General features: G+C 33.0%; 1 protein-coding gene across 1 annotated transcript in view; it reads right to left on the reverse strand.

Moving 5' to 3' along the window:
* Positions 1–2,785: 2,785 nt before the first annotated feature.
* Positions 2,786–15,124, reverse strand: part of Fas1 (fasciclin 1 Fas1 domain-containing) — a 69,069-nt gene continuing 56,730 nt past the window's right edge. The window contains exons 8-13 of the mRNA XM_090106168.1: positions 14,251–14,408; positions 13,287–13,377; positions 11,381–11,601; positions 7,706–7,868; positions 5,820–5,967; positions 2,786–3,468 (exon numbers count right to left, since the gene is read on the reverse strand). Coding sequence (XP_089962294.1) covers positions 3,269–3,468; positions 5,820–5,967; positions 7,706–7,868; positions 11,381–11,601; positions 13,287–13,377; positions 14,251–14,408 — 981 coding nt within the window. The 3' untranslated portion in view covers positions 2,786–3,268. The remainder of the gene's footprint in view (positions 3,469–5,819; positions 5,968–7,705; positions 7,869–11,380; positions 11,602–13,286; positions 13,378–14,250; positions 14,409–15,124) is intronic.

Below are 15,124 nucleotides of genomic sequence, written 5' to 3' on the forward strand. Positions count from 1 at the left end.
CCCGCGCCGTGCCCCTCGCACTCATTGCCCTCGTCGTCGCCCGAACGCCCATGGAACGCGACGTAAGCGCGACGTCTGCGCGGCGTTCACGCAGCGCCCGCGCGGCGCTGGACAACGCGTAGCCCGCGCCCCACAGACGGCGCGCTGACGCGACGTCCGCGCCGCGCCGGCGCCGGCAGCACGCTCAGGAAACGCGTACGCTCGGCCTACGCCCAATGTGGGGGAGGCCTAAGTACCTACATAATATTATGCAACTAGTATATCAGTTTCGGATAAACGTGATTGAAGTACACAATTACAATATTTGCTAGGTATATTTGACGGTAATATAAAATTTTAACAATAAATCATTCGAATGCTCAAACATAAATTCAATGAAATATGTAGCGATAGAATATTTGATTTAATTATTTAACAAAAGCAACGTAATTGCTACTGAAAAGATATTAATAATGTTACTCCATTTTAATGTTCATAGTTAAGATTTTATCGAAATGGAATAAACGTTAGGAATTTGTAAAATTTTACATAATTACGCAAAATTTTCATCCAGCAGAAATGTTCGTAATGAATTAATTGTTGATTATATAATTAAGTGATGTTAGTGTTCATTAACTAAGTTGTAGTGATTTATCTCTACATATCTGTTGAACGGATTAAGCATAAGTAGGTTCTGTAATAGTCTACTTATTTTGCCTATGTGTTGAGAATAATATATAACATGTTTTGAAACCAGCGGGATGCTCAATAAAATTAAACCTAAGTTTTGATAAAATCATTCATTATAAATAAACGTTATATTTATATGAAAAAATACATATCTCATATTCTTTAGATTTCTTATTTTGTTATGTTGCATGTTACTTTACAACTAGCTTCATTCCGCGGCTTCTATCAGCTAATCCGGAAAAAGAATAGAGAAAGTATCCGTTTATAAAAGAGCCGAGCTTATGGGGACGATTTTTTCTCATTTGTCAAGAGAGCTAAAATAATAGGTCACAGGCGATAATTTTGAAGGAAATTAAAGGAAAAAATAAAAGTACAAATTCATTGGTAAATTCTTTATTTGTTAAACACATTCAGTTATAATTTCAACATTTAATACTGAGATATTACAATTATATTTTGATGTTCATCATTCCAAATATTTGGTACACATATTTGGTTAAATTAAATTGTCACATATTTTATTCCTTGTCATATAACAAGTTGTATAAATATTAAAGAATAAGCATAGCTACTAACACATTGTTCGTTACTATGAAAACACCTTATAAGCTATTAATTTCGTCTTTTAATCAAATTTTATCGATTCATATCCATCCAATCTCATACAATAAAACGACATAAAATTCAATCACGGTTAATTAAATATGATACATATCAGATAATTATTTAATGTATCAATGCCATTTAATATAATTATTATCTACAAATTCGCTTCATAGACATCCTTGTATTTTATAGAAACATATCATATATTGCAAAAATGGCTCGTAAAACTGTTGATATAGGATAAAACGCAGATAAATAGTACATTTCTTAAAAAAGTTTAAAAACGATAGGAGTCGAACGTGATGTACTTTCGGTAGGTTCTAAATTATTAATTTAAACTATAAATATAACTTACACAAATTATGTACACTTAATGATAATAATTAATTGTATGTCAGTTTCAAATGCACCACAATTTATAAGCACATCCATACGTATATACATTAAAATAATTTAAGGTCGAGAAATATTGTATGACTTATCATAATGTTATAAACGCTTAAACTAAATAGTACTATAGTAGTTACCTAAGATGGAATATTTTTGCAGACAATAAATATAATGTGTAAGATAATCGAAGATAAATAATATGGAATGTAATATGTCTAAGACAAAACAGATTTATAATAAAATCTGAATAAATATTTGAAATATTTAATTTTGTTAAATAAAATGATTTCCTCGTTCCAAAGGCACACCGCAAAACGTATAACAAGAGAAATATATATTTACGTAAATAAATACTTTTAAATTTGACTAAACTTATACATTAGATACATTTTTTAATTATTAAATATTACATTTTTATCATTGGACCAACTCTGATAAGAACAAGCATAACTAAATAGTATTTTATAAAAATGAAGTGACGGCGGATGGATGGAAAGGTGAAATTAGTGAGGTCATGACTTGACATTTTCAGCGACCTATGTCCAAACTAGAGAAATTGCTTTCGTGGCCCTTGGCTCGAAAATAGGCGCCATGACTTGTACCTAAATATCCACTGAGAATGAACAAAGTTTTTTCAACCTTTGTTCCAAGAATAACGTTAGATAAATGTACCAATCAATTAAAACTTGGCAGTGGTGGCTCATCTTACGTATGTTTTTGATTGAGTATTTTTTTCTCATAATAGATTTAGTGACTTACTTCGATTGTTTGGTTATAATGAGTTCATGATAGGTATAATATTTAATCTAGGCAAAGAATTATTTACCAGTCATATTATTCCTATTATTAAATGTTATTTTGCACACAAATATATGATACTTGATAAATTCGATATCTATAGTTAACTGTCAATATTGTAGGGATATAAGGAGTCTCAAAAATGGTACACATTTATAGCAAATAGAAAATTAATTTTGGATGAACCTAAAAAAAATGTGTTGTCCCATAATTTCAAAAACTTTAGTGTCGTAAGAGGCAGTCGGCAATTAGTGAAAACACAAATGTATTTTATTTTACAATAATCCAAAAGTAATCCATAAAAGTATAAATTCCACAATCTTTTATTACGGGAAGATAACATTGGTAATGTTTAAGTTCATCGGTAATACATGATCAGTACTTTCAAAAAACAGCAGATTTATCAATCCAAAACCGAAAATAACGCATTAAATTTATAAAAATGTACATAATATTATTAATTCGAAATATAAAGATTATTGCGTTTTCCCGTCGGTTGATAGACCTGCCGTATTTTTAACTTTATTATAATCATACACGTATTTCTGAAATTCGAACATAATTTTAATATCCTTGCCGTTACAAAATTGACATCAATATAGCCACAACTAAAATTGAATTTTTAATGAGAGCGAGCGTTGCAAGCGCGTTGAACGTCGCTCGTAACCATAAATAAATAAAAAGTGGCTCATACGTTTGGTATAAAGGTACGATTCGTTTGCGCGAACCTAGTCATAAACCAGCGCAAACGAATCGCACCCATAACAAGGAACAAAAAATCCTAAATATCATAGCGTAAAACATCCTAATTCTCTAGAATCCTAACGAATAGGAAGGAAAGCGCTAGTACGGTAGCGGAGTGAGCGAGTGGGGACACGGCGCCGGTCGCGCGGATGTCGCTCTCGAGCACGAACGGCTCGTCGATGACGTGTATGATGCCGTTCGTGCACTCCACGTCCGGGCGGAACACGTGGATCCAACGACCGTTCCATTCCACATAGTAATCTGCGATTGACACCCAATTATACTGGTCATTTGCAGATCGGGTGACAAGATAGTGTGTGAGCCTTGTACTCAGTGTAAACATTTGTCTAGCAATTGTTGAATCAACATGTTGCTGGCAACACTACGTATAGCAGAGTTGATATAGACAATTTTAAAAGTGGCAACACTGTATGGTAAAAATTTGATAACGGCTTATTGAAAAATTCTGGTTTGAACGAGAAGATTTAAGATTCCACCAACATTCTAGCCCATCATTTTCATCAACTATCGCTTAAGAAATATTTACCATGAATACGAGGCTTCAGACACAATGTGAAACTTTAGTTAAAAATTCATGCTAAAAGGAATCGTCTTTGTTAGTTAGACAACGGATCCAGCAACTCTTAGATTTATATGTCATGCAATAGGTGATGTTTCGAAAATGAAAACTTTACAGTTCGTTTAAAACGCTTAATTTAAATTTCCACTCTGTTGATCAAGGTGTAAAGTATAAAAATAATTAAGTAATTAAGCACGTTTCAAACTACTAAAAAAATTTTAATTTCAAAACATGCATAATTTAGTGCTAAATGATGAACATGAACAAAATGATGCAAGATGACTGAATGCTTTCGCAAAGATGAACTCAAAACTATTAAATAAACTCATTCTCTCTAAACTCACTATAACAATAAACAAAAATGCATCCTTCATGAAAGTAACCCTCATGAAAATTACTTAAGCGTGAAAATTACTCTCATTAGAGTTATCTGACTTATCTAACACTAATGAGTGACCGGGACCGGAGCTTGCTAGTTACGCGAGAAAGTCACGCAAAGTCACTTGAAAACTGATCGCTAACATCTCAACAGAAGGGGATATTTGAGGCTTTAACGACGTAAAAACTGTTTATATCTGGACAATCTAAAAAGGTAAGGAACACTTTGGATCAGCCACAATCGATACCTGCAATCTTAAAAGATTGGCGTGTTGTGTGTCTTGCTACTATGTATATTTTAGTTATTTTCTTATAACTGTTTTAGTTTCAGAATTCACTCTTTTAAATGTTAGCAGTAAAGTTAAAAAGGAGATATTTGGTGTAATGAACTCTATATTGAGACGTGGCAAATGCCTCATTGCGGATAGTTTATAGATCGAGGATTAACTTCACTAATCACTTAATTAGCTAGTTCGACGGGTTCTAAATCCAATTTGGCAGTAAATGGATTATTTCAATTCAAATTGAAACTGGTACTTCTCCTATTCATCAGTGATCTATAAATCATGACCTAAAATATAATCCCTTTGCGTATTATGCTTAAAATTAAAATGTCTATGGTCAGGGTTATGTTTTATATAAATAGATTCAGAATAGGTACATCTATGTAGGAAAGTATTTATAGCTAAACTTATTTTTTGTATAGGTTTGTTAAAGCCTGGCCAGCGAACGTGGAAACACTTTGGGAACATTAAAACTGCAAGAATGGTCAATTTACTACACTATACAATGATTTATGCGCTTTTGTTTCTGACAGATGCATGTTGAATTTTTCACATTAATACAAAAAAAAGGCACTGCTCCAAAATTTTCATTCAATTTGTAATACTAAATAACACATTTATTCTAGTTAACAAGTGACTATTGAAGCTAAAGTAGGAGTTATGGGTTCGTGCCCAGAACTAAGTCCTAGATGAATTTATGTTATCTCCATGTAGTCTTAGATATTACTTATGTTCAGGTAAATATTTTTAGGCTTCTAATGTTATAACTTTTTCAATTGTTAATGATGACTACTTACCATTCATTACTTTTAATAAAAGATGCATTTTTGAGTGTTATGAGGATTTTCCCAGGACGTTCTCTTTTTTGGCATAAGGGTTTGCATTTGTGTAATTTGTATTGTATAGGTTCACTTATTATTTACTCATTGCATTTTTTTAAATTTTATTGCCATGTTCAGCCAAATAAGTAAGACTTGGGATGGGGTTCATTGGTCCAACGATAACGGTAACGGAAGTAAGATAAAAACAGGCAATGATTTAAATTTAGACATGTCACGAAATTCCCTGCCCCTTGTTAAACATTGTCACATTTCGTGAAATTCCTTCACCTCGAAACATGTGATGTAATTTATGAATGGTCCAATTTTGTTTGTAAACATTTATTCAATTAATATTGCACGGGATGGACTTTACTATAAAAAACAAAGAATATATTACACATGATAGCAATTTATTTATCTAATGTGTTAAATTGTCATCTGTGTTTCGTGTTTTTATTTGTACTTATTATGATTGTCACTTGTAATATGTTATTTTTTGTGAATAAAATATGTTTGTCTATGTCACTTGTATAAAGTGTGTGCACTCACTCTTGTCGGACTCCTTGACGCGCAGGCGCAGCGGGTCGCGCGCGGTGGGCAGCACGAGCGGGTGCGTCTCGTTGGCGAGCAGCTTCATGTCCGACACCGTGTACGCGCGCCCCGCGCGGATCAGGTGCCGCTCGAGGATCTGCTGCGTCTGTACCGCGAGACGAGTGTTCATATAGTGCGGTTATATCAGCTGTTTCATTAATAGCCTAGGCTGTTTACCGCCTGATCCCGCCTGATTGAACCGGTGCCTTATCTATCAGCCGTATCATTTAATTATATAACAAACTACGCCCGCCCGCGCAGTCAAAGAAAAACCCGCATAGTTCCCGTTCCCGTGGGATTTCCGGGATTGCTTCGTTTTCCCGGGATAAAAAGCAACCTATGTCCTTTCTCGGGTATCAAAATATCTCCATACCAAATTTCATGAAAATTGGTTCAGTAGTTTAGGCGTGATTGAGTAACAGACAGACAGACAGAGTTACTTTCGCATTAATTATAAAATTAGTATGGATTTAGTTAAGTCTCTGCTACTGTACTTTGGCATTGGCCACCAAGGAGGTTTTAATGGGTAATAATCTCCCACATACTCTACTTTTCCCTAAAAATATGAAGTATATTTTGCAGATATTCTTCCTACTAACTAAAAAACGCTATTGATGAAATGGCTTATTGAAATAGAACAGACATACAGAACCAACTATGACACGTAAATAGGTCGGAGGTCCGTATTTTTCTTCCACACCCTTCCCAATCCGTTCATTTAATCCTATATTCGCCAATCCTCACCTTATTTAGTTAAATTAAAAAGAAACGAAAGGTTGAATTTTCAAACAATGAATTGAAATTGACGTGACTAAAGCTTATGTCCAGCAGTGGACAAATGTAGGCGTAAATGATGATGATGATGAATTGAAATTGAATTTTAATACACAATATCTAATATGTTAACGGGATAAATAGCTGCCGGCAAACAGCTACGTAGCAAAGCATTACACATTTCACATTACAAAATATGTCATGATTTAGCAATACATATCTGCGACAGAAAATTATGAACAACTTTAGAGAATTTATATATTTGAAAATGGGTAGAAAGCGACACAACTTCAAGTCGATTAAATAAATGGAACGTGTCGGTTCGGGTGCGTATCAGAATTTGGAAAATTATTAAAATCCCAAAACTCCGAAACTGTTCATAACGCCGAACTTTCGATCTCGCTCCTCGATATACCCGCATTATTAAACGCAATTTTATAATGTATGAGAATTTATATACACTGTGATCCAGATTCCAGAACACATACTTTTTAATATACAAAGTAATTCAGTACCTAAATGTTAAAATGCTATCAAAACATAAACATAGGTTTTCTTAATTATACGTTAACTTGCTATTAAAATTTAAAACTGATAGTAATTTAAACATACTGTTTTCATCTTACTAGCAAATTTTCCTATACCAAGCTATTAGCGTCGTACAATAGCGGCTTCTTCCACTTAAAATTAAATTAATAAACAGTGTCGCCGCTTGCTTCAAAATATTCCCTCGTTTCTTCAGTTTACTTACATTTACATTTAAAACAGTAAGAAAATATAATACAAAATGGAAAATGTAATACAATTTCGATATCGATAAAACGCGGAAACATTAATTCCACTAATTTGCTTACGAACCTACATCTCAATATAAACGATAGAAATTACCATCCTGTAATTTTCATGAAAATTGGATCTTTGTATTTCAAGGCAATTTAATTGTTGATTTAGGTTCCAGTTTGTTTAAGAGATATTATTATTACTTTTATTATCGAATTATTAGCTTTTATATTTAATAATTAAATAGCGATTTGACCTATAAAAAATATTTTTAAGAATATTATACTTACATAGTAACCGAAATCTTCTTTAAACAGAGCATTATAAGCTGAAGGGTGTTTAATTTGGAACTTGAGCCAAGCGTGATCCCGCGGCACGAAGTATGTGTAGCGATGCTCCAAGTCGTTGAGCTGATGGTTGAACATCTGCCGCTTGCCAAGGTTGTAAGTTATACTAGAATCATATGAAATAAGTTATGAGACTTTCGTATGAAGTAATTTAACTGCAGCCAAATGTACGCGTTCACGCAATTGCAATTACGTATTTTTTTTTGAGGAATTATTAAAATAATAGGTTATTATATAGAAAAAGGGCTAAGTATGTAAAATTCAAGGATTGATGAATTGTAGCAAATAATACGCCACATTTTAAATTAAGATCCCGGACGAGTGCAATAAATATTTCATCTTGAATCCAACACAATTTAATTATACGGAGCAGTACGTTAAAATGTATGCCAAAGATACAACAATATACATAAATGACGGAATTTAACCTTTTTATGGAATTTTACAGCGATTTTAGAATTTATCACGTTTTGAACGCTTTACTTGGCTGTGAGCAAGACCATACCAAACCGCGAAAAACTAAAATTAAACCCAAGAAAATACTATGGTCAATATTTGATTTGCGTATTCAGCATAGGACTATAATAAATGACAATAATTATTCAATTAAGAAAAATACTGCAGGAATTATGAAACCAAACAGTAAGCATTCCTTTCTTGGTGAACCAACGCTCTGCTATGAAAAATAATTCAACAAAAATGAATTTTTATATTCTTCACGGTACTTGGTAGTCTAAGTTATAAAATACACTACGGACTGCTGTAAAATTATCATAAATTATAATAACTTTTCCATAAAACTTGAAATAAAACTATTTTTTATTGTATGAAACACTACCTACTCTATAATATTATAGTTGTACAAGAATACAATTTTGGTTCACCACATCGCAAAATATATTCGAAACTTCGGGAATATTAAATTGTATAAATGAATTAACAGAATTGTTAATGATTGTGATTATTATGAATGTTTATTATTCAACGAAAACGAATTTCGATAAAGCGATGGTTTTTCTTTTCATCGGATACATTTCATTCAGCCGGACCCTACGTTTAATCAAACTTTAATTATTTTGTGTGCAAATTTATATCATATTGTACTGCATCATGTTATTTTTTTTTGTATTTATTTACATTACGACAAAATAAATATTTCGTCAATTAAAGTGGTGTCATATTAGATTAAAAATTAATTGCAATCAAAAAGTAACTTGTAAACTTGGTAAAGAAAAGTAGGTTGGAAAATATGATATAATAATAAAAGTCTGCCAACTAAACGTATTCAAAATAAAAATAAAATTGCTAACAAAATTTCAGTACAGGTAGGTAATAGATACCTACCAATACAAATGTATGAAAACCGTATAAAATTCGCAAACCGACGCTGTGACAATCATTAATATTGATATTATTCGTGTCTGGATAGAAAATAGTTCAAGTATTATGACGCTTGCATGCTTATACCGATCGCGATGGAATCAATAAACATTTCAAACAATATGCAATAGAATAGAATCGAAACAATGCAGTTGAATGACTAAAACCATTTGGTTTTATCAGGACTACTTTAAAATGTAGACGTAGGATTTCCTCTTTCAATTTCAACGACGCGCGGATTGCTTTTATCCATTTACAGAATACTTTGTAAATTTTGAATAGTTATTTGTACCCAGACAAAAAACAACATACTTAAGTAGGTAAAAATCAAACTGATTCTTATTTCTAATACCGGCACAGCAGGGTCTTTTATTTCATCTACGACCTTCACAATATCTTTTATAAATTTGCTTAAATACGAAGACGTTTTCCGAGACATCGTTAACATTTAATATTTAGTCTATATAAAAAGCCAAACCTAAGTTTTCGTAAAAACAAGACTACTTTCTCATTTAAAAAGGTCTGTTTTGTTTGCCTTTGAAAGTTAAGCCTATAATATCGGGTATATAGTAAATGTCCTAAGTCAAGAATATACCTACCTAAAATCATTATTTCAGGATTATTCAAACATAAACATTATACTTACCCAATTTTTAGCTAGCTTTTTATTCAGTTGTTCTCCGAAGACCAATAAATCAATCATACTAAAATTAATTAAAATATGTTCAGCCGTTCTTGAGTTTATTTAGGCGCGGGACATATACAAGCGGCGCGGCGCGCCCTCGGGCGCGCTGCCGGCGCGCATCGGGCGCGCTGTTGGCGTCCGAAAATGATATTTATATAGAGAGGTTAAATGCATTTTCTTCATGCATAATTTAGTAAAATTATGTTTTTTGTGCTAAAAGAGATTTGAAAGTAACGTTAATTTGAAAGTAACGATTTTGTTTTGATAATTCCTTGTAAGTAAATAGCGAGGATAACCCCACGATTGCAAATATATCTTTGTTGGAAATGTTGGAATTTACTTGGAAAATTTTATAGTACTTTTAAAGTAATTTTAAAGTAGTACTGGTGTAATGATGGAAGAAAAGAAGGTTAAAATAACACAAAATTTATATTGTACTAGCGGTCCGCCCCGGCTTCGCCCGTGGTACATATTTCGCAATAAAAGGTAGCCTATGTTCTTTCTCAGGGTCTAAAGATTATCTGTGCCAAATTTCATCAAAATCGGTCCAGTACCTAGTTTATGCGTGAAAACCATACATACATACATACATACATACATACAAACCTTTCCTCTTTATAATATTATAGTATAGATAAAATATGGTTTTCAAACACAGGTTTACATTTAAACCATATAAATCTTATCATTAAAATCTCAGTTCAAAAGTATTTACAGTACTAATCATTCCACAATATTATTACAATTACAAATAAATAAAAAACACAATCAAAATCAGGATTATCTTTATTTCTGACATTGTAAATACATGGGAACTTTCATTATGCTCTTCTTCATTTTCACTTTCCCTACTGCCATCACCTGTGTAAATCATTTCATCGATTAATTCAATTCACCTTTAAAAACAAAACGAAGAAGGGTATGTAATAGCAGCTCTATATAATTCCACACAGAGAGAACACATTTTTGACTGACAGGCTACCGTCTCCTACCACCCGATTTGTTTTTGATTGTGTATGACCGTGAATTGACCTCTATTTGGATGCGATGGGGGAAGCGCGCCAGCGGTACGCCCGCGGCGCAACCGTGGCGTGCCGCCTCGTCGCCTTTCCAAAATTCTTTCATACAAAATGTATAAGAAGGACGTGGTGCAAAACAGATTCAAGAGGTGCGCTTATGGCACGCCCGCGCCCGCGCCGCTTGTGTTTGACCCGCGCCTTATAGATGATATATCAGTGTCAGTTTAAATATTTCATAGATTTTACTTTTCCCGATTTTTTATCGGCATCCAATGCTGATATCGGATCGGATATTCTAAAACGCTGTTGTGATTTAAAGAACTTATTTAAAAATTGACAATAGGCTGGTACACACAGAAGAAGCAGCCGCGCGAGGCATTTTCTGCACGGGGCTGTTTACACCCAAGCGGCAAAGCCACGACTACAGTGTTTTGCAAAACAGCTCAGTATGTGTAGACCCGCCTAATAATTTGAAAGCCTGGAATTAATACAAATTGCAATGTCTATCCTTCACCATACACTAAAGCTACTCACTTGAGCATGGGATCCGTCTTCATCTTATCGAACACTGTAGTATAGGGCACACCGAGCACTCTATCGATGATGTGCACGAACCCATTGGTAGCGGCGATGTTCGGTTGTGTGACCGTCGCGTTCACCCCGCCCCCCTCCACCGTGAGCGTCTGGTTCGTGCGAGACTCCAGCACGTTGAAGTAGAGATACTTACGGGGCAGAGCGGTTGGCGCTTGGTAGATCTGGCGGGAAGGTTTTTTTTTTTAATCGGCAGAAGGAGGTTGGTTATATTTTTTTTTATTGGCTTTCAGAAAGGAGGTTTTATGATTGTATAATATGTATTTGTTTTCAGTTGGATTATATTGGGGATTAAGACCAGAGTACTATGATGTCTTAAAGCTGTATTAATACTTGTGTGGAAAAATGACAGAGCTATATAGATCGTCATAAGTTTCCCACACTAGCAATGAGCTTTAAGCCATCATGGTAACCCCCAGGTTGGAACAACTAGGGTTGAAACCTTGACACCTTGTATGCTAGAGGCTTTAGCGCACACGTGCCGATCGATAGTTACGTTATTTTCTTAAAATGTTTACTTTTTAATAACGACGACACGTGTGCACTACAACCAAAGTACTCCGAGGCTAGAATGTGTATGTATTATTCTTTCTTTTTAATGGATTTTAATGTATATAAAATAAATTAAAAATGAAAGCAAAGAGAGCCTATGTGGATTTTTATTATTTTATAGAGAAATTGGAATCATAGGCGGGATTAGAAGCCAGGCAATTAATCACGACTTGCAAATGAAGGTCAGTCAGCAGCCGTAGTAAGCGTCTTACTAATGGAATTTAAACTATTTATTTTGTTGATTCTATTTGATGGGATATCACAGACAACATTCAAGAATTGTTGATATTAAAGGATTCAAATCCAGCTCTGCTATGGACATCTATTCACATTTTAAATACTCCTTTTGTATTTTTCCCTCAAGCCTAGTTTTAAAAGCAAGCTCTAACTATTGGGTTTCCGCTTCAACATCAAGGTTCGTCACAAACGACTATTTCATGCTCCGATTGAATCAATATGTAAACTAGAACTTGAGGTATTCAGATCTGTGGGACATGAAACGTGCAACACAGACGGACAATACACCTAAATTGACAACGATGATAGACATGCTCATTGCTCACTGCATACTGTATTACCTTACTCTATTACCATAACAATTCAACGGTTTATTATTTAATAGATGATTACATTTAATTGAAAATTAAAAGTAAAAGTGTTCTGTGAAAAGTCTTTAATGGGTTGTAAATAATTGAGGATATAATTGACCATTCTGCGTTCGTTAAATGCTGTTTGGTCGCAAATTTATTCTTAAAAGTAGTCTTACTGAATAAGTTTATATTTATTTGTAAAAAAACAAAATAAAATTATAAAAAAATAATAAACCGTCTCGCTACACACTTTTTCTTTATAATAACTTAATAGAATTGTGTAATTAACTATTCCTTAAACAACACTTAAACAACAACATTTACAACATTATTAACATATCAACAACAACATCACGGTCCTTAACATACATTTTCAGGAAGCTATTCCGTTCAGCAGCAATTCGAAAACAAGTTGTTTATTGTTAATTTGTTAAGCAGAAATATTATCTAGAAACTAGATGAATAAATAACAAAATTATAACCTAGGTTTTTAACCTTACTATGAATTAATTATATAAAATGTGAAAAAAAGAATCGCCACAGCCTTCAGTTATGTTTTCAGGATAGAGTGTATGTTTGTATATTTTGATGAACAATAAAATATATAATGTAGAATTAAAAGCATGTTACATATTAAAAATTAGATCATAAAACATGTAAACCTGGCAACTCATATAATGTATTAAAATTCAATTAAATTCACTGACCTGATTCATGTTATTGTGGATTATGACGTCCATCGGTAATCGCTCGCGAACCAAATGCAGGCTTAAAATTTCTCGAAGCTTCTGGTGGTTTCTGTTAGAGAAAAAACTTAGTTTTAATAACTGTTCTTTTTTAAGGACTTACATGTTGCGGTGAATATAAAGACTATGCTCTACTTTTCGACTCTACTTTTCTAAATTGATCACATCCAACATGTTTCTAACATAATATGTAATTTTCCTGCATACTTCGTCCTGTATTTTACTGATAGAATATAGATAAAACATTTGACACATTAATTTATAGAAAAACAATCTTTTTAATTCAAAATTACACAAGAGCAATGTTTTCGAACATCTATTAATTTCACTGTTGAATGTTTGTTCATACTTCTAACCAAAATCATTTTAAAGAAAGTATAAACAGTCTGTATCTGTAAAACTAAATCGATATTGGAAAGGATCGATAAGTATCACATGAAATCACGTATCCTGATCAAATTTTCATGTAACGTTAGAGGATGGTTGAGAATTAGACTTCATATCAGCGGAGATGAAGCGCACATGATTAGAAAAGAACCTTTAAATGGATTTGCAGCGTGAATGGTGATTGGATTCGGGAATCAGTGCATGATTCACTTACTTTGTCACTAGATTGGCAACGTAGTAATTTGTAGCTGAAAATTGTGTGAAGTCGGATAGGAATTTGTACATTGTTGTATGTTATCAATGTATCATCTTTGGCAATAGAACATGTTGAATAAATAGTTGTTACTTAATTTTGAATTAATTGTAATTTACTTATACCTAATTTCGTATTGCATATTTACGACTAAATTTTAGTGTTTCTTTTACATTTCTCATTACATTCTCATTAGTATAAATTTACTCAGTGTATATATTAAAGTATAGAAAAAAAGGGCATGTGACATGACAAATAAATACTTATATTATAATATTAAAATACCTGAGTATATTCTGTACGCTGTTCTCATTCCAGGCTTCATTGGAAGGCGCGAACAGCGTGATATCCTTGGCCAAGTTCAACTCGTTCAGAAACTGGTTGTTTGGCCCCAAGTCCATTATGACTTCGTAAAATTTGCACAGCGGCCCGTCTTCTTTTTCCTAAACAAGTAAAGCGTTGGCAACTATTTATTTAATGTAATTACTCTTTAAAAGTCGTCTCAGTCGTTTTATTCTAAACATAAATGAAGCTAGATAACTAGACAGAAAATATATTAGTTAAAACGAAAGATTTTATTGTTTATTAATAAAAACTTGCTATGTAGAGAATGTAATTACACAACAATTTCATTAAATTTAGTAAAGGGTTTTCTATTATTCATTTCATAGTAATTAAACTGAGTATTAATTTGGTTAAGAACCCTTCGCTGTAAGAACTGTAAAAAACAATTAGTATTAGGCGGGGACTAAAAAAGTAAGACTGGACTGTATTTTATTTTAATCCTATAAAAATAAAGCAGGGACAAAGTCTTAACTATTTAATAATGGTTTGTCCTTCTATATAAATCCATTCAAACATTTAACAAGTGATATACCTATAAATATAATTTCACGTATAAATAATAAAATTAAAACAACCATAATATTATATAACACGCACATGGAACAAGCATCATTAAATTTTGTACATACCTTCAATCCCAAATTCATTTTAAACTAACATAAACGAAATGTATACCAAACCTACTACATAATTGAATTAGCCAGAATTAGCATTACGCTCATTCGTAAATTACATAGGGAAAACTGTGTTAAAAATATTATGCACTCACTAGGATATTCCTTTTCAACTTTGAATAGAGCTTGGATCATAAAAG

The sequence above is a fragment of the Colias eurytheme genome, chromosome 10 (assembly GCF_061535395.1).
Source record: "Colias eurytheme isolate Ceu_HAF_F1 chromosome 10, ilColEury1 Martin Lab GWU primary, whole genome shotgun sequence".
NCBI lineage: Eukaryota > Metazoa > Arthropoda > Insecta > Lepidoptera > Pieridae > Colias > Colias eurytheme.